Source organism: Pleurodeles waltl, chromosome 10, assembly GCF_031143425.1.
Source record: "Pleurodeles waltl isolate 20211129_DDA chromosome 10, aPleWal1.hap1.20221129, whole genome shotgun sequence".
NCBI lineage: Eukaryota > Metazoa > Chordata > Amphibia > Caudata > Salamandridae > Pleurodeles > Pleurodeles waltl.
In genome coordinates, this window is record NC_090449.1 from 42,786,311 (window position 1) to 42,810,619 (window position 24,309).

At 44.9% G+C, this 24,309-nt stretch overlaps 1 protein-coding gene across 1 annotated transcript; it reads left to right on the forward strand.

Moving 5' to 3' along the window:
• Positions 1–23,150: 23,150 nt before the first annotated feature.
• LOC138262326 (olfactory receptor 1f45-like) lies at positions 23,151–24,089 on the forward strand. The gene has a single exon (XM_069212226.1). The coding sequence runs from the start codon at positions 23,151–23,153 to the stop codon at positions 24,087–24,089; it is 939 nt and encodes a 312-aa protein (XP_069068327.1).
• Positions 24,090–24,309: the final 220 nt, after the last annotated feature.

Below are 24,309 nucleotides of genomic sequence, written 5' to 3' on the forward strand. Positions count from 1 at the left end.
TGGGCTGCCTGCCCCTGGATGGCATTCACAATGGTTGGCTGCTCTACAGAGATGGATCTCAGGAGGTCAATAGCCTCCTCACTCGGGACAGCAGGGCTCACTGGGGCAGGGCCTGAGGTGCCTGGTGCGAAGGAGATGCCCACCCTCCTGGGTGAGCAGGCACGTGCAACTCGATGAGGGGCTGCTGGGAGGGCGGTGCTGGTACGGGGGATGGCGGATGTACCTGTAGCTGGGGTGGTCACAGAGGTGTCCGCCACCACTAGGGAGCTTCCATTGGAGGAGTTATCTGTGTCAGGACTGTCCCCTCCAGTCTCCGCCGTGGTGCTCCCCTCGCCTTCCATCCCAATGGTGCCCTCAGCGTCGGTGGACTCTGCTTCCTGGGTCCTGTGGGATGTAGCTCCCTCCATCGACGGTACCTCTGATCCTCTGCCAGATGATGCTAATGCACATAAGGACAGGGTGACAAAACAGTAAGGGGGGAAAGAGACAAAGGATACACTTGGTCAATGGCTGCACCAAAATCACAGTTGGCGTACACAGCACCCTCACACACAGGGAACAGAACTACGCACTCTTCATTGCACTACCAGTGATATTGCTAGCCACCAAGGCATGGGGAGGGGCACACACAGCCAAATCCAGCACACCTGGGACACACACAGCTCTGACCATTATTGGATGCCTATAAGGTAGGTAGCAGGACTATCCCTTCAAAACCCTATCCACCAGGGGACCTACACTGCAATGTCAGGCCTGGCATAGGGGCACCCACTGACACACATCCACCACCCCAATACCACCCTACCAGGCGTTAATAGTAATGATGGGCACTGTACTCCCCCCTTGTGGCTGCTGTGATGCCCTCCAGCACCCATCTAACTCTGGATAGGCCACTGCCAGTATGCGGGCCATCAGGGGGGTCAGGGTTCAACGGGCACCCCTTCCTCGTTGGGAGGCCATCCATAGCTGGGCCTCTGCTGACTTCCGTGCCAGCATCTCAGGTCCTCCCACCGTTTCCGACAGTGGGTGCTCTGCCTGCCATAGACCCCCAGGGTCCGCACTTCCTTGGCGATGGCACGCCATATACCCTTCTTTTGATGTGCGCTGACCTGCAGAGGAAATACACACAGGAAAATAGTATTAGTCAAACAGTCCTGCCTGTTACACTTATGGCTCACCGTACCCCTTCACATCAACATTTGCACACACATGGCCCAGCACACAACTAATACACCGCCCACAGGACGTCCACCCACCCCCCTTACACGAGGCCTTGACACACACCACTCCATGCATTCATGCCACGTGAATCGTGCCCACAGCGTACTCACCTGTTGGTCTGGAGGCCCATACAGCAGTCCGTACTGCGATAGGACCCCATCCACCAGTCTCCCCAACTCCGCCGAAGTGAAGGCTGGGGCCCTTTCCCCAGTCACATGGGCTATGGTAGGTTCCAGACACAGGTCACAGCAGCACATGCAGTGTGTGCCCTCTCCTGTTGAAGATCAGGTAGCAAGTAAGGAATATGATATAAAATGGCGGTCACGTCCGAGGCGGTGCATACCGTCACCGCTGGCATAGATCACCATTGGCCACTGTAACCCATAGGGCCCAATGTTATAAAATGAGGAGTTGCACAGCGGTTCCTGACTGCCTCCCGCAATGGCACACAACGTCAGCGGAATTACCTCACTTCCACCTGTCCCTCCACACAGGACAGGGGGACGCCATTTCAGGGATTGGGGGCAAAGCCTGGATAATTGGTGCGTCACTTTTTATATTTGGACATACTGGAAAATTCACACTGACCCATTACAAATTAACAGCATGCAATGTTCTGTTGTTTAATTTGTGACCAGCTCCTCACTCTTTTGCCCCATAGATTGCTACCGCTGTGGATGAATAGGACATGGAGACGTACCCCCGTGTACAGACCCCTAGTAGACTTGGCAACACTGGAGGACAGGCACATAATCCTCACCTTTAGAATGGACAGGGCCACAATCGCAGCGCTGTGTCCTCAATTGGAGCCTGACCTGATATCTGCTATACGGCACTCTACTGGGATCCACCCTCTTGTGTAATTTCTATCTGTGCTCCATTTCCCGGCAACTGGTTCTTTCCAAGTGACAGTGGGCTTGGCAGCTGGAATGTCACAGGCAATGTTCTCAAAAGTGCTGACAAGAGTGTTGTCTGCCCTGATTAAACACATGTGCAGCTACATTGTATTTCCCCAGGTACAATATTTGGCCACAATAAAAGGCCGAGTTCTATGCAATGGGACATATCTCCAACGTAATTGGGGCAATTGATGGAACACATACTGCATTAGTCCCCCCGTCAGAATGAACAGGTGAACAGAAATCGTAAGAGTTTCCACTCTATGAATGTACAGAAGGTGTGCTTGGCGGACCAGTACATCTCCCACGTCAATGCTAAGTATACTGAGTTGGTGCATGATGCCTTTGTCCTGAGAAATAGCAGCATTCCAAATGGAATGGGTCAACTACAGAGGCACGGGGTGTGGCTAATATGTGAGCCCTGGTCCCCACCCAGTATATGTTGGTGTATGGGTATGGTGTGGGCCATATGGAATAGTGTGTGACTGTTGGATCTGGCCCTTTTTGCAGGGTCATCCCCAAACTTTTTGCCTCCTTCGTCCTATTTTTCCTGACCTGTTTTTGTTTGCTTTAGGACTTTGGGCACTTTACCACTGCTAACCAGTTCTAAAGTGCATATGCTCTTTGTAAATTGTACTGTTGATTGGTTTATCCATGATTGACATATTTGATTTACTAGTAAGTCCCTAGTAAAGTGCATAAGAGGTGCCCAGGGCCTGTAAATCAAATGCTACTAGTGGGCCTACAGCACTGGTTGTGCCACTCACATAAGTAGCCCTGTAATCATGTCTCAGACCAGCCACTGCAGTGTCTTTGTGTCCAGTTTTCAACTGTAAATTCGACTTGGCAAGTGTGCCCACTTGCCAGGCCTAACCCTTCCCTTTTCCTACATGTAACACACCCCTAAGTTAGGCCCTAGGTAGCCCCATGGACAGGGTGCAGTGTATGGTTAAGGAGGGACATATACTATGTGTTTTATATGTCCTAACAGTGAAATAATGCCAAATTCGTTTTTAACTGTTGCAATGCCTATCCCTCTCACAGAACAACCTGGGGGCTGCCGTTAAACATGATTAAAGCATATATTCCCTTTGTGAGCAGATAGACACGTGGAGTTTGGGATCTCTGAACTCACAATTTAAAAATAAATCTTTTAGTAAAGTTGGTTTTAAGACTGTGTTTTTGAAAATGCCACTTTTAGAAAGTGGGCATTTTCTTGCTTAAACCATTCTGTGACTCTGCCTGTTTGTGGATCCCCTGTCTGGGTTAGTTTAACAGTTGGGCTGTTTGCACCTCTCTCTAGACAGTGACAGTGGGGCTGGGGTGTAACCTGCATATCCTGATGAGCCTTCTGTGCTAGGAGGGAGGGGAAGAGTGGTCACTCACGCCTGAAAGGGCTGTGCCTGCCCTTACACGATGCAGTCTCCAACCCCCTGGTGTGTGTCTGAGGCCTTGCCTGGGCAAGGCAGGATTTCTCAAACAAGTGAGACTTTCCTTTGAAGTAAGCCTACTTCACCTGGACTGCTTTCTGTGAAGACTGCTGCCTTACTGTTACCCTGCTGCCTTGCTGCTTTCTGGCTGTTCTGAGAAGTGTGCTCCAAGGGCTTGGATAGAGCTTGCCTCCTGTTCCCTGAAGTCTAAGGACCAAAAAGACTTCACTCCTGCAACTGGAACCCTTATGCGTCGAAAATTTGATGCACTGCTTGCTAAAAACGACGCAGAGCCTGCATCGCGGTAAAGAATTCACTGCATGCTGGACCGGAACAACGCATCCCAACTTTGCAATGAGAAGATCGACGCAGCACCAGCATAGCGACCGGAACTGTGACGCACGGCCCACCGGATTGACACATAGCTGACCTGGGATGACGCAGCCCGACATCCAGAGAGGAATTGATGCAGTGCCCGCCATGTGGGAGAAATTTCCACGCAATGCCCACCAGATCGACTCAGCTCCATTGACTTTGCTCTGCAAGCCAAGGATTCCACGCATCGGCTCCAGGGTGTTCGAAAACCCCGCAACCCAAAAAGGGTCCAAGTCCGCGGGCCGGAAATCGACGCAAAGCCTTCCCCTGCATGAAAAATAACAATGCAAGTGTATGTGTGAAGGGGCGAAACCGACGTACACCTCCCTGTTTTCCAAGCATCATCTCCTCTGCGGTCCCTTGCGGAGATTTAGAATGCAAACCAGGTACTTTGTGCTTGCAAGAGACATTTATTGTTGTTAAGAGACTAAAGACACTTTATATCACTTTTACAGTGATATCTCAACATATACTTATTGCATTTTAATTGTTTTGACCTGCATCTTATCAGATAAATATTACATATTTTTCTAAACACTGTGTGGTGTATTTTTGAGGTGCTATACTGTGTTATTGCATGATTTATTGCACAAATACTTTACACGTTGCCTTCTAAGTTAAGCCTGACTGCTTAGTACCAAGCTACCAGAGGGTGGGCACAGGATAATTTGCATTGTGTGTGACGTACCCTGACTACAGTGAGGGTCCTTGCTTGGACACGGAGTAACCTGACTGCCAACCAAAGATCCCATTTCTCAATATTTGCATGTGACTATGGTTACTCCAACCTATCTTGGCTGCTGACCCCTGTGAGGAATGCCAGGACAAGCGCAGAAGAACATTACAATGAGGCACATGGGTGAACCAGAAGGATTATGGAATGGACCTTTGGCCTCCTGAAGGCCAGCTTCTTGTGCTACTCACCCAAGAAGGTCTGCAAGATAATAGTGGATGCTGCATGTTGCACAACCTTGCCCTGAGACACCATGTGCCTTTTCTGCAGGAGGAGGAGGCTGGAAATGCCCGTGTGGCAGCAGTGGACCCTGTAGACAGTGAGGATGAGGAGGCAGAGGGTGAGGATGAGGACAACAGAACAGCAGTCATCAGACAGTACTTCCAATGACACACAAGTAAGACACTGTTACTTCACATCTCATTATAATTATATTAAATTTCTGTGGCACTGGAATGCTGTTATTTCCCACTTCTATGCCCACTTACTGTACCCTTTGGCAATTCATTTTACAAATGTTGGTACCTCACAATAGTTCTTGGTGTGATCACTGCTGCCTGCTACAGGTCATTAACATATGCTCATTTACTGTCCAGTTGAATTGCATTGTTTGAACCTGGTTAAATTAATACATATTTGAAATAAATTGACATACTCCATATGTCTATTTTTTTCCAAGGGTGTTTATTGAAGTGCTAAGTAAAAGAGGGGCAAGTGCAATGGGATGGGTTGATGATGGAGGAAAGTCCAGGGTATTGTACCAGTCTATTTGTAGCACAGATGCATTGTTCAAGGGGACATAGGAATGGGAGCAATGGCAGTTCAAGGTGGACAGGGTGACTGTGTGGGACACAATGGTGACAATCAGGAGAGTCTCTTTTCCTGGCAGGGGTCTTGGCAAGTGTCTCTGGCTTCAGTCTGGATCGCAGGGAACATTTGCGGGGTGGTTCCCCTTCTGCAGGGTGAGGAGTGCTGATGGCCTGTTGGTCCTGTGGCCGGGCCTCCTGTCCACTAGCGGCAGCAGAGGTGGAAGGCAGTTCAGATGTCTGGCTAGTGGCAGGGTCCCGCTGTTGTGAGACTACCAGCCTCATAATATTGGGCATGTCTGCCAGCATTCCTGCTATAGAGACCAGGGTCGCGTTGATGGCCTGCAAGTCCTCCCTGATCCCCTGGTACTGTCACTCCTGCAGCCGCCTGTTCTCCTGCACATTGTCCCGGGTCTGGCCCATCGTGTCCTGGGGATGTTGATATGCTCCCAGGATCTCTGCAAGTGCTCCTGGAGAGTCAGTTCCCTGTGCCTGTCCTCCCTCTGGTGAACAGCACTCCTCCCAGTTTACCTGTTGTCCTGTTCCTCTGTCCCCTGAAACGTGTGCCCACTGCCACTGACCCCTGGTCCCTGATTGTCTTAGGTATGAGGTGTGCCCTGGGGTCCCTGTAGAGGTGGACACACTGCTGATTGACATGTCCTGGGGACAGAGGTATGGGTACGCTGGGTAGATGTTATGGTGGTGTTTCCTGATGGGGGAGGCTCTGTAGTGGTGTGTGACTGGGCCTGTGTAACTGACTGTCCAGAGGTCCCTGATGGGCCAGGTTGGTCATCCAGATCCTGAAGTCCAGAGTTGCTGTCATCACCGTGGGTCCCTTCTGCTGGGGGACTGGATATTGCTGGCACCTCCTCTCTGCTGACATTGGCTGGGGTACCTGTGGGGATGTAAATGCTGTGTTATTGTTTCTGTGTCTGACATATTGTACATCCGTGACTTGCCCTTTTTGGTTGTATTTGCCCTGGTAGTTTTCACTGGTTTACATTGGTATGTGGTGGGAAAGCTGATTCTCTCTAGTGTGCATGCATTAGTGACAAGTGTCCATGCAGGTCTGTGAGTGGTGTCCATGCATTGGTATGGCATGCAGGGAGTGGCATTGGGATAAGTGAGATGTGATGGTGGGGTGTGTGGGAAGTGGTGGAGTGATAGGCTTGAGGGTGAGAGTAGGGGTATGTGATGGCATGCAGGTAGGAGGGTGGTAGTAGCAGAGAGTTGACTTACCAGAGTCTAGTCCACCTCCTCCTCCGTCCAGGCCCTCAGGATACATGATTGCCAAGACTTGCTCCTTATATTTTGTTAGTTGTGGAGGAGGTTGTGGGGTCCACCGCCAGTCCTCTGTACAGCAAGGATGTGTCTTGCTGCAGTGGAACGTACCTTCCCCTGTAGGTCGTTCCACCTCTTCCTGATGTCATCCCTGGTTCTTGGGTGCTGTCCCTTGGTGTTGACCCTGCCCATGATTCTCTGCCGTAGCTCCATCCTACAAGCTATCTATATCTGCTGCACCTTTCCTCCACCATGACCCTTAGCTCCTCCCTTGAGAATCGGAGGTGTCTTTCTGGTGCCATGGGTATTGTGTGTGGTGTGTAGGTGAGGGTGTGTAGGGTGATGTGTTGTGGTGTGTGATGTGGGGTGCGTGGGTGGTGTATAGGTTTAGTTAGTGTGTGACTCTGGTTTTCTCTGTGGTCGTGATGTCTCTCTCGTGCCAATGGTTTGTAGTCGTAAAGGGTTGTGGGTAATGTGGGTGTGTGTTTTATAGTGGTGTGGGTGTGTGGGTGTGGTGTGTGTATGGGTGTCAGGTGTGTTTTTTTTTAATTGTCCAATGTGGTGTTGTTTTGTTTGAGTGTGTGTATTTTAAGCATGGCGGTATGTACCGCCAATGGTTTACTGCCACTGAATGACCGCCATGGTGATTTGTGAGTCATAATGTGGTGGGAGTTGTTCTGTTGGCGTAACAGTGGGGGGTTTAATATCGCCACTGTATCACTGACCTTTGGACTGGCGGAATTGTGTATGAGGCTGAATTGTGACGGATTGGGGTGTGTGTGTCATAATATGATGGATGGATATACGCCACTGCAGCTGTAAGTTGGCGGCATTCAGCGTGGTGGTAAGTGGGATTTACCGCCCATGTCATAATGAGGGCCTGAGTCTGGTGCTCCTGTGTGGCATAAAGCCCGACTGGTCTGGATACACCAACCTTGTTATAACTAACTGAAGTCTCTCACTCAAGATTTTCGCCAGAACTTTCACTTCCTGGTTAATTAATTATACAGGTCGATAGGAGCTACATGTCGTATGCCTTTTTTATGTATCACTAAAATATTGGCGTCCTGTAGATCTGGTAGGAGGTATCCTACTGTTTTACCTTCTTGTAACATAGCCAGCATGTGCGGGCCACTATGTTTGCGATAAATTTATATAGTTCATCTGGTAGACCATTTGGACCCGCCGCCTTGCCTGACTCCAGCCCACTATAGCCTCCCATACTTCCTCAACTGTCAGGTCCTGGTCCAGTGTCGCTCTATCTTCCCCCACCAAAACCTGAAGCTGGAGGTCTCCCAGGAGCTCCCGACAGTCCCTCTCTGTATGAACCGTCCTAGAGGAGCAGAGCCGCTCGTAGTATGCAGAAAATTCCTCTGCTATTTCTGGGCCAGAGGTGTATCTCTCCTCCCCCTCCTCTTGTGTCTCTGCCACCCAGTTGAGACCCCTATCCTTCTTTTCCAGCCAGACTATCTATTTACCAGCTTTGTCCCCTACATCGCATAGTTGTCTCTACACTGCCAGAGTGTGTTTCCTAGCTGTATTTTCGGCCAAGTCTTTAAGCTCTTTTTGTTTGAGTCAGAGCCTATGACAGTCCTTATGGTTGGTTTTGTCCTCTCTGTCATCTGAATTTCCAAATCTATAATCCCTCTCTCTAATGTGTCATACTTAAGTCGATTTTCCTTATTTATTCCCCCGATCACCACCTTTGTGTGTCCCCTCAAGATAACCTTAAATACTTCCCAGAGTGTGCCAGCTGAGTCTACAGATCCTACATTTTCTTTGAAGTCGTTTTTTGACCCCTCTCTGATTTTCCCCTGCAATCTGTCATCGTTGAGTAGCCATGTCGCAATTCTGGGAGGTAGAGTCGTGGTTCTCAAGGAGCTCCTGAGCACAACCACTACTGAGGAGTGATCTGATACCCCCGAGCTAAGTGTCATGCCTCACTGAATCTGCCTGCATCCACCCCATGTGTGAATAAGTAATCTAAACAGGATAGGCTACCATGAGATGCCGAGAGGTGTGTAAATTGTCGGGCTTGGGGATTATGGTCCCTTCACAGGTCTATCAATCCAGTGGAGTCCACAAAGGATCTCAGCTGACTCATGACAGCCCCAGACCTAGCCCTGGTCAGTCTATCCCATTCTGCATTTATGGCAGGGGTCTTCAAACCGGGGGGCGGTTCCCCCTAGTGGTGCCCCAAGTAATCTCAGGGGGGGCACCCGTCTGTGGCCAAAAGAAGCTTAAAGCTTTGTTTTAAGCAGGGAAATAATGAGCAGCAGTAAACCGCTCTGTAATGGGCCATCACTAACATCTTTTGTCATTTAAATCGTAGCTGGGTGTATGCATCAAAAGGAAATGGGATCCAATATTCCACCCCCATTTCTAATCACGCTGTGGATAATTTTACATGTTAGTTGGTCATGTATTTGATTGCATTTTTTAAAACGGTAATTGAACTTACCTGCAATGTTTGAATAAGCCTAAACATGTTTATACACTGCCAATTTAAAGAATAATTCTGAAAATTTAGGGGGGGGGGCCTAATGATTTTTTTCCCACTGGGATGGGGGGGGTGGCACTAAAACATATGAAGAGCACTGGTTTATGGTGTAATTCATGTCCCTCCTAATAGTAAGATGCCTATTGACAGTTCTAGCAGCACTGATCCCAGCTCCTGAAGCGTTTCGCCCCTCTGCGTCAGTGGCACATACACAGAGAAGATGTTTAATGTCTGGCCATTCTAGGTTCCCACCTGTGCCACATATCCACCCAGAGGATCGGTCCAGACCTGACCCGAAATTAATGATATAGAAGATTTTAATAGAACCCCCACTCCCCTGGAGTTAGTGTAAGATCCAGCGTGTGCCAGTAGCATATATCCCATTCAATTTAATGCCCTGTAGTTATTCCCTTTTAACTGGGTTCCCTGCAATAGGACTATATCAGGGGCATGGTGTTTAATAAATTGGATTACCAGCGTACGTTTAATCTTGTTGCCTAAGCCATTGACATTTTAGGTCATTACCATTAGTTGCCCTTTGTTAGTCGTCTGCTTTACCCTGGTGTCTCTGTACTGAGTCCCCACTGACTTGACAATTGGGTATCATCATCTCCTCCCTCCCATCACCAACTCTTTCCCTTTCCTCTAGCAAACTTATTCTGAGCAAAAAACAGTGTATAGTAACAAAAGGAAACATTCCCCGTAATACTTCCCCCTCCCTGTCACCTGGCTTAGTAGGTTCAGAACTACCCACCCCAACAACTTGCAGAGCAGCTGTATCCCGTTGCTTAACATCAAACTATATTTAGGGTTGTTTAGCTTCGCCTTTGGTAACTATGGAATAGCTACCAATGTATGAACCCCTTAGTTATGGCAGTTGGTTGACTCCCTTTTATGGAACTTTACATGCGTACTGAACTGGTATGTTGAGAACTCAAAGAATTTCAATTTCTTTGCCTTAGGGGCATTACCGCAATGTGCAGTATACTCATTTTCACTTCCCCCGCTCCATCCGGTCTTATCTGTGTTATGTGATCCCTCATGGTGGTTCTCAGTCCTTTGCTGCGTTTGTATCTTCTACATGGTGCGGTGGGGGATCATCCGCTCTTCTAGTGTCCTGATCACTTTTCCCCACCTCTCTTCATTCGGTCTGTCGTACTTTCTGCCAGCCCTCGATCCAGTCCCATACCTTCTCAGGTTGGGTGAAGGACTAGGATTTGCCATCTGCGATGATCCTCAGCTTTGCTGGAAACAGCATCATGTATTTTATTTCTTTTTTGCGCAGGACTTTCTAACTTCCTCAAAGCTACGTCTCAGATTTTCCACGCGGCGTGTGAAGTCTGGGAAGATTCTGATTTGTGCGTTTTCATATAGTAGGTCCCGTGAGTTCATGCTCCTTGTAGGATAGAGTCCCTGTCTCTATAGTTAAGGATCCGTGCTATGATTGTTCTTGGAGGAGCCCCTGGTTTCAGTGGCAGAATCGGCACCCGTGGAGCCCTTTCCACCGAGAAGAAATTGGATAGGCATTTTGGTTGAAGTTTATTAATAATAAGATCCTCGAGAAAAAGATCGACACTGGGCCTTCTGCCCCTTCCGGCACCCTGATTACTCTGATGTTGTTCCTTCTTGCTCTTCCCTCTTGGTCTTCGAGTCTGGCCTCCATGATGTGCTGTTGCTTGGAAAGTAAATGGACTTATTCCTCTAAATGTTTAGACATAGACTGCAAGCCTAGATATTAGTTTCTGGCTTTATTGACTTTGTCCGTCATCTTTTGAAGATCTGCTCTCAGAAGGGAGACATCTCTTGTCACTGTGCCGAGTTTTGGTTCCAGTGTCTGTTTCAGATTGGAGATGGCCACCATAATAGTGTTTAATAAGGGCTCAGGTGTATTAGTGGTGTCTGAGGCCTGGTTCTCGGATGCGGCTTGCATCTTCGGTTCTGCATATTTGTCCATTTTGTTAAGTCGCGCCGGGGGCTGGTTCTTCAGTTTGACCATAGATCCCATTGAGAATTGGTTTCGGGTAAAAAAAGGGGGAGTCACACCCCCTTAGCTTCGGGCTGCTCCCTTACATGATCACCTCCAAGGTTTCACTGTTCCCCACCACCAGGACGGGTTTTCTTTATAGCCCTTGTTCAGGGCCTCCAGATATTCCTATTCTCCCCAGTTAGGAGGGGGGCACCCCTTCACCTTGCAGGAGTGGCTCCGCTTGGCTCCTTCCTTGCCATCGTTTTGGTATGGCTGTCGCCTGGGAACCTCTCCCCCTCGTCACAGCTGTAGCGAACTGCTACTGCCTCTGGTCTCTTTAGCCCCCGTGGAACAGATGTCCTGGCTGCTCTGCACTCGGTGACCTCTGCCCTCCCCTCTGTCTCAATCATCTCAGCTGCTGCTGCGGTGCTCGTCGTCAAGACTGAATATGTATTTCCCGTAAGTTCCTTTCTTGGGGTTTCTTCCACCCGAACAGGGAGCCTCTGCCCTTACCCTGGCCTCCGGCCTTCTCCTTACTTCGCGGCCTGGGCTGGGCCGTATCGGACTACTCCTCCCTCTGGTCCGTTTTTCCCATCATCCCACAGAAGCAGGTGCGGCGGCTGCACCACATACGACGACCTCTGCCCTCAGTCAGACCATCCCTCTCAGCAGCCTTCCGCCAGGTCCTCTATGCCTCCTTTATTGCAGGCTTCCTTATTTGCCCTCGAGGGGCTCGGATTATGGACCGATGTCGGTGTTTCAGATGACAGTCTCGCCACACTCCGCTAGCGTGTGGCCATTTTAGTTGCACTGAGCCACGCCCCGAGCTCCATCTATTTAAATACATGTTTTATATTCTCTGCCGGAATAAAAGTACTACTTCAAAATCAACAAAAGATGTCAAAAGCATCATAATCAAGCCAGTTGATTATTTCTTAAAGAATTGCCAGAAACTGCAGTCTCTCCTGTACCTGTCAATGCTTTCTGTGGTTTGAAGCAGTCAACTAAATGGAGCCGTGCACCAAACTTTTTTATTTATATTTTCAAAAGGAAAATCCCAAAGTGGGATTTTATTTTTTAAGATAAAAAGCAAAATGCTTCTTTCGCTATGGGAATCCTCTCCCATGGTGAGGCGAGCATTTTGCAGTTTTTACTGTCGCTTACAGCCATGGTTTTCCTATAGGTGACGTGAAGTGAAAACTGACCTCTAAGTCCACCCACCTAAATTTGGTGTGGAAATTAGAGGGCCACTTTACTTAGCAGGGCCATCAGAGGGGCTTAATCACAGTAAAGATGGAGTATTCTCCGCTGTGACCACAACTATGGTCAGCCCACACTGAAATTCAGTGGGCGGACCAATATGTTGGTGGTAAGCATACTCCATCACCATTGCGACAGAGTACGTTTACTTCCAACATATACATTTGGGCCCTTAGCTTGAGAGAATACTTCAGTGAGTGCGCTGGAATTTGACTTGTAGTCTGTAAGAATTAGCTTCTCAGAAATGGTTGGCATAATCTTCAAGTACCAGGACATATTGTTACTCCATTTCTAGGAGGACCTATCTGCTCAAAGTGCACTTCGGTGAAAGGCACTCTTTGCATTGGGGCATTAGGGGTTTATATGGGTAAGTCATTTGGCAAGCGGGACACCCAAAGCTTTTTGTTTTTTTGCATCCACAAACACGCGGACAGTAGACATATATTGCAACTGTCTATCAAGTCTTTTCTGGCTGATGAGGAAATAAGAATAAAATAAGAATGTGTAAAGAACAAAACCTGTTATTGAAAGCTCTTACGAGTAACAGCTTTAGTTTTGTAGTACACTATGGTGCTAGAAAGCAAACCACTATTGATTAGGATACATGGTCCTAAGTCTTGGCTTTGTTCATTTGTCTTAGGAATTGTCCAGGCATGCTGTAGAAGTGGGGTTTTCTCTAGGTGGTTTTGAAGTTGGAGTCTTCCTTCCATGGCTCAGCCTAGAACACAACCCTACTAATGACATAGTCAGACCATTTTTTCTCTTTTCATTTCTGCCTATGGGACTTGGAAGGCTTACACCAAGGAATCTTGAGGTCTTCCTGTGAAATGGGGGGTCCCAATCAGACCTATCAACGCAAAACTCTGTGTTTGTAAAGGAATCAAAGTGAGGAATTTTAGTTCCTATAATCATGTCATCTGGGAGAACATCCATTTGGGTCTGAATGGTGAAGGAAGCGGGAGTACATACTATCTCCATCTTTGCGAAATGATATTCCTTTATATCCGATTGTACGCACTTAGGGGCACATTTAAAAGCCCCTTGCAGCCACCTTAGTGTCATTTATTTACGTTAATGTGACGCTAAGCTGACCTTTTACCCATGCCATATTTACAAAGTTGGCATAGCACGCATTGCACCACTTTGTAACCCCTTGCACCACATTATGCCTGCTCCAGGCATAATGTATGCAAGCGAGGCATTCCAGCACTAGGAGGCCCACAAAAATGGCACCGTAAAATTTAACAGATTTCAATGTGTCATTTTTGGCATCATTTTAATGCCTGCTCAGAGCAGGCGTTAAAATGACGCACCCATAAAAACCTATGGGCCTCCTTGCACTTTCTTACACTAATGTCAACATTTTTTACGGTAGTGAAGCTAATTACCATAATAGCATCCATAATCTGGATGCTATTGTACTAACGACTGCCATGGTGTGCCACATTATAAATACAGAGCAACAATGGTGTCATTAGGTGCCAGTAGAAAGGTGCAGAAAAAGTGGCACATCAGCTCTAATGCACCACTGTTTCATAAATATGGGCCTTAATTTGTTTGTACACATTTCTGGGGAAGCATGTGGATTTGGGAAACAAAATAGTCAACTGATTGGCCACATCCATTCTCCAGGAATGCTTGTATTGAAAGTGCATTGATTTGAACATTAAGTTAGTTTTGTGGTCTTGTCAGTTCATCACAACAGATCCGTTGACTGATCTAATGACCATAGGTTTACTCTTCTACTTTTTTAAATCTAGATCAAAATCAGGTTATACGGCCCTAGCTACTACATTCAAAACATTGGGGTTCAGCATGTAGGTAGCTAGGTGAGTTTTGGGCTGAGAATCCCAGGTAATTTTATGGATAGAAAGGACAGACAAATTTGTGGGGAATTTTAAGAGGTTGACTGGGTCTACAATTCCTTCTGGTCTTGCTTTCCCTATCACAGGACTATTAGCTTGTCAAAATGCAGTGCACATTTCTATTGTAGTGGTTAAACTTAGCCAGTCATGCTGTCAAACATGGTCCTGCATCCCCACAGGCAGAGCATTCATGAACTGCTACTAGTATATATTGCCTATTGTCTCTTCTTTGATAGACTTCCTCGGTTTCAGTCACTCATGTACTAGATCCTGGTAATGTCTTTTGGATATCCCTTCTTCTGCTGAAAGCTTATCGGGTAGATCTTATTGTCATTTCTGAGTCCCTCCAAGATTGTTTTGTTTATATCTGGATGTGAAGTACTCCCTGCTGAGGGGGCTGAATAATAGGTTGCTTCTGTATTAGCTATCAACAGAACAGGGGGAGTAAGATAGTTCCCTTGTTCTTCTGGTGGACAATTAGATGCTTGTGCAGTACATTTAGAGTCAAGATAAAACTGATGGAGTTCCTTCCCTGTGGCAATTTTTTATAACACCACTAATGGTGCAAAATTATTACCTCTTTGTGGGAGAATACCTCTACTGGCATGCCCATTGTGGTATTTAAGCTGTCTGTGAATGCCCCACTTGATTTAACTGTTCAGCATGATCAGATTAAGCTGAAGGTTCTCTCTCTCATGACTGACAGACTCCAAATAGCGTTCTAAGGCCCTCTCTAGTTTCTGCTGGACTACCACATCCTTGACATTGTTTTTTAATCAAGCAATGTCCCAGAGAACAGACCCCACTTCTGACACCACTTGGTGGTATGAATAAGGTTTCTCTTTTATAAACGCATAAGTTGCTCTTTTTCACAAATTCTCTCTGGTTTTATTTCAAAGACTGTTTGAAAACATGATGAAGTTGGAAGTGCATTAGAGTGACGTCCATAAAATCCCTTTTAAGGGGCACTCATGCCTTGTTGCTAAGTTCTCTATATTCTCCTAGGGCACTGATGTTTCTTTTCTCTTTTTTCCAGGTTACCGCGTGGAAGTGGCTCCTTTTCAATGAACCCTCAGGAGAACATACCAGAAGGTGTCAGTCAGGAGAGGTGAAATAAGTAAAAATAATAATTTAAAAAATCTATTTTTTTGTCTGCCTGTTTGTTTACATTCTGATCCTCCATTTTTCTTCAGTTCAAACAAAGTTTTACTTCTTTCTTTCCATACCCCCCTCACGTTGTCTCCTATTATCTTCATAAGTTTCAGTTATCTTCTTTTTTCTGCTATGTTCCACATTCTCTTCTGTTCTAAGACTTTGGGCTTTCACTATTTAGAAATGTTGCTTTCTATCACTCCACGTCTTTTCCAGACTCAGCAGTTTTTTATTGCTATTTTTTTTTGCAACTCACCATTTCAATATAAACAATTTCAATAGACTAGAACACGAGAAAGGAAAAAAAAAACAGTTTTAGTAGTCAGGTTCCTCTCACCAATATTAACTAAATCCTGCTTCTAATTATTTTCCGTGACTCAGTTTGATGGTTTTCATAAACGTTTGTTTCCTTTGTCCTTTCACCCTCCTCTTTAATATCTGTTAAACGGTTGTGAAAGTGTCAAGGCATTAGAGTGACAGAAAATACATCAAGGTTGTGGTGGGTGTGGGATGTGAGTGGGGGGGTCCTCTGCCTTGCCTCCTTATCTCATTGCACACTGCAGACAATGAGGTGTCTGGACTTCCTTTGGCATCCTAATTGTGGTTCTCTGTGGTACCCTGGCTGTCATCTCCTTCTTCCTCTTCATTTGTTTTCTCTCTCCATGCCTTTTCTATGTGTGGGTATTTAGGTGACACAATTAATAAAGAAAGCCCCAAAGATTCTAATCACGTTACGAATACCCTATTGGTTTAAAGGTAAAAATGAGGTCAAAAATAGATATTGATTTATTACACAACATCCTAATAAAACTAAAACTAATAATTACAGAATAGCTTAAGTAAATATTAGTAGGTTGTAAATGCAGACTCTAATTTAAAGGGATATGTTTAAAGGACACCTAGTATTACCTATAGAAAAGGTACTTTTATTGAAGACATTCATACTGAGAGTAATGAGTGACTAAATATCATGATCATGACTTTTTTTACTTGTGACAAATGTAAAATCTGTGATTTAGATGAAAAGAGTTTGACAATATTGATTTCATATGAGTAAAAAAGGGCAACATTTTAAGTTTGGTGGATGGAACACACTCTGTCTGAGTTACAGAACACTTTGTTTCTGTCACTCTGATGGACTATGGTCCACCAAATATAGAGAACACTTGTGACTCACTAGTGATCTCTATACATTGATAGGAACGGCTATCATGGTGGTCCCTGTCAAGGTACACAATTTTTGGTCAACAGCCGCTATCAGTTTTGGCAAGCATTCACCAAACATTAACACAATTATTGTTTATCAAAAACAAGCTCCCAAACTGAAAAACAAATTACAAGTGACCTCCCCACACCCAGGGAGTACTTTCCCCTGAGTGTGGAAATATTATTTTATTTCCTTTTCCTCACCAACAGGTTTTACCTGGCAGTGAAGTACAGAAAAAAATATCCCTCCATCCATGCTTAATAGAGTTAGGCAGTGTAATGCCCTTCCTCTGATGTCTTCTACTTCATCAGACCTTGAAAGAGGCGTTGTGTCAAGTGGGCCAACTGGGGCTTCTCTTCCAAACAGCTAATGGTCCTCCTTGGCACTAAATGAGACAAGTATATGCATGTTTGGCAGACAAGAGTCTCTGCCATATTTGTAAAAGAGTACCTAGGCTGCCAAGCGCTAAATCTGGCTCTAGATCAGATTCTTTTGTTTATCTGATGATGTTGTTTATGAATGAATTTTCCTTTTATCCATCTATCTAGCTATCGAGGTAAAGCATTTATTGTTAAGATGATGAAAATGCGAATTATGGAATATTTACATGTAATTAGAAAGATAGATATAATTTACCCAGTAGCCTTAAATTACGCTGAAAATTATGAACATGACTCTAAGGGTATTCCAGCACTGGATCACTGACAGGACATCGGAAACAAAAATATTGTGTGGACAGAATACTGTGTTGAAAATATCAAGGTCCAAAACATCAAGAAGGTAAGTGGATTTTGTAGATTTTTATATATCATCATGGTGCATATATGTGGAAATATGTATAGTAAAGCTTTGCTTACCTATAGACCCATACCATCACAATATTTTTGTCCTCGATATTCTTGACATGCTATTTTGCCAAACCATATTTTTGTTTCCAATATTCTGTGTGAACACTCTTGGATTATACAAGGAACCGAAATAGGAGAGAGGGCTTGAGATACCACAGACAGATGGAAGCCAAAATAACTCTAAGACTGAAAAATAGATTACAAAAGAAGTATCCCAAAGGTCTAAATAAAGATGTCTTCCATATTTTTATAGGAAGACACTTCTGTATTATTATTGATTGATTTAAAAAATAAATACCTTCTCTGTGCATCTTTTTATAAACAATATATACAGTATAGATGCAATTATTGTAGTAATGGTTCTGCTTTCTAATGTTACATAATAAATAAATGTTTGCATTCCATTTATGGAGTGTTTTTTAATTGAAACATAATGCCTTTCCCAAAGCCAGTACTGTTTGGAAGAGTTTTGGTTTCCACCCATAATTTTAACCTTTTTTGAATGCATAATTTAAAGCATCTTATAAAAACGATCTAAGCAATGTATAAATAAACATTACTCTAAAAGTATGAACCTCCAAAAAGTGTCAAAATTTTCTTAAAACAAGAAACCCCTTAATTACATTTGTTCTCATCCCCTAGCAACCATCCACCCATTTCCTCAATAAAGTCTACAACCCACAACATTTAAACCCTCTTGCTTATATAGGGCTCTATTACGAGTCTGGCTATATCGTGACCGCCAGATTCATGGTGGTGGTCCGGCCGCCAGGGTTGTAATGTGACAGTCGGACTGCCAAAAACTGCCGTATCCACCAAGATCTTTGATCCTGACAGGATGACGGCAGTCGTGGTAATAATCAGCCACGTCGGCGATTAAGTCAACGCCTCCATTCTGATTACAACCATGTTTTCCACCAGCCTTTTCATGGCGGTTCAACCACCATGTAAAGGCCGACAGAGAACAAGTACAGGGTTTCACAGGGGAGCCCCTGCACAGGGGCCCCACTCCCCAGCACCATTGGAATGTGAACTGTCTGCTTTGACTCTGTTTCCACTAGTCAGCCCAGTGGAAAACTCATAAGAGGGCCGGGGAACCTGCCAGCACTGTTGCGGTCTCCTCATTGGGAGTTTGACAGTCGCAATCAGCCCCTACGTCCAAAATAAATAAACCCAAATGTTATAACCAACCTAAATATATTATACATTTAATTTAAAAAAATAACGTACTTAATTTATTCTAAATAACCTATTCTAAATAAAATACTACTCACCCTACTATCAAAATAACACACAGCCTGAAATAAAAATGAAACTAAGTCTCAAGCCAAATATAGACTATAATAAGCATTTTTAAGACGAACATTTAATTCAATAAAAAAATAAAATTAAACTTAAAATATTATAAATAATAAACAATATATTAGTAAATATTTTAAAAATTAAAATTGCAAGAATAAAATAACATAAACTTTGCTCCAGTATTATATCCATCGACAATTTAGCATTTACTGTCTTTTGACCACAATTTCATGGTCAAACAATATTTTGGAGTCTATGGATAAGTACTGTGTCAAGCCCAATATGTGAGAGTTGAATTTCAGCAGTTTGTGCTGGTGACAGATCACTATACATGAGGAAAGTTAAATCTCCTACATGAGCCTTGTGCATTCTTAGACAAGGGAAAGGCATGTTAGTTGCTGTTGGTTGAGGCTGAGAAAATCACCCTAAGAATGTGTCAGTATTCAAAAAAGAATCTCAGACTAAATGATGGTAGAAGAAAAGGCCCACCATCAAATGAGATTATTTAGGTGGAATTTAAAAGATGGGTGTCAGTTTCACTCTCCAATTGTATATCTGTGACACTGTCCTTGACTTCACCTTAGAGGAAGATGGGGCAGGCTTTTTTTGAGGCATGAATAACAAGAAGCATATGGGTCCCAACACCATGTGCAACCATGTTCCTTTCCTTTTGTTATCCTGAAACTCCATGGCCCCAATTATAAGTAGCAAAGGTGGTAAATGAGCACTTATGAAAACATTATTTTCCTTTTCCAAGGGGATTATAGCTCATTGCAGACTCATTGCATTCTCCCCCTGTGCTATGCCTAAAGGTTGATTGGGGACAGGAATATGGGTCCAGAGTGCAATACTGTCCTCTCCATAAAGTTATTTTACCCACCAGATGTGAGTGCACCAGGCCTTTTTTTGTGATCAGGCAGGGTGGTATGCAACATGGGGATACTGCTCCGCCTAACTCAAAATCCGGCCCTAAGTGGTGTGAACAATAATGTGGCATTCAGTTGGCTTTGTTGCTGGATGGGCTAAGCACACTGGGCCTCATTGCGACTTTGGCTGTCTTTTTGGAAGACCGCCGAAGCTGCTGCAGGCAACAGACTGCCAGTGCTGGCGGTCTGTTGCCTGTTATTTTTGGAGTCATTGGAGGACTTCCGCCCCCGACTCTGAATAGGCGGTTGCATCGTCTGCACCACCACGCCATCAAGACCCCACCCGCCGTATTACAAGCCTTAATAGAGCTTAGTGGAGTCCTACTGGTGTGGTGGTGCTGGCGGTGCAAGACTGCCAGGACTCATTCCCTCCCGGACGACCTCCTCGATGTAGAAGGTAAATGGTCGTCAAAAAGGGAGGGGGTGTCTGTGTGTGTGTTGCATGTGCACAGAAGGGGGGTATAGTGTGAGTGAGTGTATGCGGAGGGGTGTGGTGAATGCGTACATGCATGTGATTGAATGTGAATGTGTGTGTGTGTATGTGCGCGTGTATGGGGGTGTCTGAGTAGGTGTGTGTGAGCGAGTGAGGGTATCTGTCTGCATATTTGCGAGAGGGTAGGGATGTGTGTCTGCATGTTTGCATGTGAGTGGGGGTGTCTGTGTGGTGTACGCGTATGCCGAGGTGTGTGTATGTGAATGCATGTGTGCGTGAAGGGGGGTGTTTGTAAGTGTGTGGATGGGTGGAGGTGTCTGTGCATGTGTGTGGACGTGTGGGGGTGCATGTGTCAGCAACAGGAATAGGAATTATGGTTGCCGTGTGCGTGACCACCAGGGTTTTCGTAGCTGGGTGACTGCCACGGAAAGCCTGGTGGTCTGCAGCCTTGTAATTCAGCCGGCTGCTGAGGCCTGTTGTCGGGTTGGAGGTGCACACCACTGGCTGCGTCGGTGTGACCACACCAGCGGACCACGCGCGTTGTGGAGGTTTGGAGTCTGCCAAGCTCCACAACTCATGATGTGGCGGTCTTTAACCCCGGGTCCGCAGTGGTAAGACCACCATGGTGAGGCTGGCAGTCTGATGACCGCCAGCCTCTTAATGAGGGCCATTGTATTTGCATAGAATCATACCTATGCTTTCAAAGCCTTAAACTTGGCCAGGACAGCCATACACACAGACACACAAACACAAAAATGCCTATATCCATATACACATAGCAGCAAGCTTTTTCTATTGGGAAGGTAAATAAATAAATATACATCCTCATGCTGGCACTCAATACTCAATTGACTACCTTGTGAGATGATTCAGTGATCCATTGTGCCTTTCCTTATTTAGAGATTTGTGATCTCAACTTAGTGTGTGAATAAAAGTTTATCAAGCTAACTACATGTAGGAAAATGAGCTATTTGTTGTGTGGCCTGCAGAAGTAACAGACTCACAATTTCCTTACTGGGAACTAAGCATCCCATTGTAGAACTTGACTCTCTCTGGGGTAGCGAGGCAGAGCAGTCCAAACCCTACTCAGGGGAGGTGGTTTGGGCTAGTAATGACCATTCTCTGGCACGCAATAGTAGCACTCATCAAATGATTGTCAAGCCAGTTCTTTTTGTCTAGAAAAAGGAGAATTACATTTATTAGGCACACTACTAAATGCTATGCAACTAATTACCAACATGCACATTGGTAGATGGAAAATACCATACATGATATTGTGTAATCACCAATGACCCTCAAGAGGGGTCACACAAACAAGCAAGTCTATTGATTTTTCTCAAGATCTACAAGTATCAAACCATATATTATGATGTCAATTTTGTACTCAAATCCAATTGTTAAAGAATCATAATCCTGCATGTTTTTAATTATTAAAGCTAACAAAGCACATATCCTGTGAGCAGTATTCATCGTCTTCATTACAGGAAGTAATAAAACATTTGTAATGAATAGTACATGTGTTTGTGTATTTTTTTATACACTATTTTACCATCAAACTGCACTTGTAAAAACAGCCCCTAGAGAGCATCATATTGTCATGACATTGCATTGCAGCCACTAGAGGGCACTTTGATACATGTACTTCTTTGAACCACTTTCAGGCCTTTGAGGTCATAGTGAATGCAATCATATACATGGTCTCTAGAAGGTGCAACACTCCCAGCTGTAGAGCAAAAGCTGCAAACTTGGGAGTGATTGGAAAATGTAAAGAAAATCCTGGGGAGGTGAATATTTTTGAGTCCCACCCAACTTGGGGCAGGTACTCCTTATGTCCATTGTTGGTGAAAGACTGTGTCCTCCTGATGTTGTTGGTGGCAACCTTATTGTCCGGGGGCCACCACAAGGGGAGAAACAAAGCACTGTAAATTGAGTCAGCGCCGCAGGTAATTATGGGGCTCTCCTCTGCAAGTGCGTGCAATTTAGATTAACGGCTCTCGTTCTACACTAAGAAGAGACATGTTTTACTTTTCCTTGTTTTTTTTTAAACTTTGCATGCTCACGCCATGATTTTTTCCTCTCCTCCGTGGGACATGGCACCTCGCATGCAGATGCCACTATGGAGAACAGCTCAGGGAGGTCAGCCCCGGCTGTCCCCTCCAGCTCCCCCTGCTGGCAGCACTCCAGTGTGCTGCAGTGGGAGCTGGCAGCATTCTACTGGCCTACCTGCTCCTACAGGCTGGTGTTTTGAACTGTGACTGACCTCCTGCTCCCCCAGTCACAGGTATGTAGGCCAAAGAGGAGCGAAACTGAACTCTAAGGGAGTTCTCCCCCTAAGTGTATAACACTGGCTTTTCCTATTAGCATACGCTAACATTCTAAGGCCTATTTCGGGTGAATATGTAATCCTGCAGAGTCTCTATTACACCAGGCTACCTGTGCACAGTTACCGGGCTGTGCATGACAGTAGTTCTCATGTAAACAGCCAAGTGCCCCCTACCCTTACTGCGCTGCAGTGGCCTCATCTTTAAAGGTGGACACTGGCAGTCAACACAAGCAATCCATTTGCCATGTGATTACTGTGGCTGAGAAACCAGTAATAAGACTCACCCACAGTAAAAAGTCCAAAACCAGGTGATCGAAATAAGAAAAAAATCTGAGTGTACTGAATGGGCGGGACCCAATTGCAACACTACATGATTAATAATCATTATGAAATAATATACTTTCCTTCTAAACTGTTGCATTTCTTCTAAACTCTGAGACAACATACATTCGGCCTGGATGTTCCAGTGGAAGGGTAGAATTGATAATATAATTTGGGAGCAGGCAGTTCTTGATCAATATGTGTGTTTACAAATATTATAGCCTAAGTTTAGACATATATCCTCTCATAATAAATTCTGACATCAATTTCTTCTCATTTCACAGGATTAATCGATAAAAGTGATGAAGAATAGAAACCACACCACAGAGTTCATTCTCTTAGGCCTCTCAGACAATCAGGAGCACCAGAAAATACTTTTTGTACTGTTTCTGTTTCTGTACATCATCACATTGTTTGCAGATGTGATTATAATAACACTGATAATGATAGATCACAAATTACACAGTCCCATGTTTTTTTTCCTCAGCCACTTCTCATTTGTTGACATTTGCATTCTGACTATCACAGTTCCTAAACTTCTGGACATCCTTTTGTCTGACAGAAAAAGTATATCCTTCTCTGCCTGTATTGTACAATTATTTTTCTTTTTCTGTATGGCAAATATAGAGTTTTTCCTTCTGGCATTAATGGCCTATGATCGGTATGTGGCCATATGTGACCCTTTGCACTATACTTCAAAGGTAAACAAGAGAGTCTGTCTGCAGCTTGTGGCATCATCATGGGTGATTTCTGCTGCAAATGCATTAATGCACACTCTAATGACATCAGAATTGTCTTTCTGTGGATCCAACCAAATTCACCACTTCTTCTGTGATGCGCCTCCCTTACTTAAACTCTCCTGTTCCAGTACATCCATTAATGAGTTGCTTATATTTACAGAGGGCGGGATCATGCTGCTTGGCCCTTTTCTCTTCATCATAGCATCTTATGTTGGCATAATCTCTGCCATCCTCAGGATCACGTCCACGAAGGGGAGAAGCAAGGCCTTTTCCACATGTTCTTCACACTTCACTCTGGTGGCATTATTCTATGGCAGCGTCTTCTTCATGTATTTCAGGCCATCAACTAGTTTTTCTCTGGATTACGATCGAATTGTCAGTGTCGTTTATTCCATCTTAATTCCAATGGCAAACCCTTTTATCTACAGCCTCAGGAACACGGATATAAAAATGGCTGTTCTAAAATTTATAAGGTGCAGAAACAGGTCCTGCAGAATTTGAACTACAACAGTATGTATTACACTCAAAATGCTGGAATAACGCGAATGTGTTTATTAGGAAGCAGTTTCATACCTCATGCAGCACATGCAAATGAAGCCTAGTCTGTTTAAACAGAACTGTTCACTATCTAGACCTTATAATCTATTCAAAGAAATCCCAAAAGCATTGCATATTGTTAGCATTGGCCTTGGGATTTGGCTTATATTTCTGGGTATTAGAA

Coding starts and splice junctions, on each gene's coding strand:
- LOC138262326 (XM_069212226.1), top strand. CDS start 23,151: ATGAAGAATAGAAACCACACCACAGAGTTCATTCTCTTAGGCCTCTCA.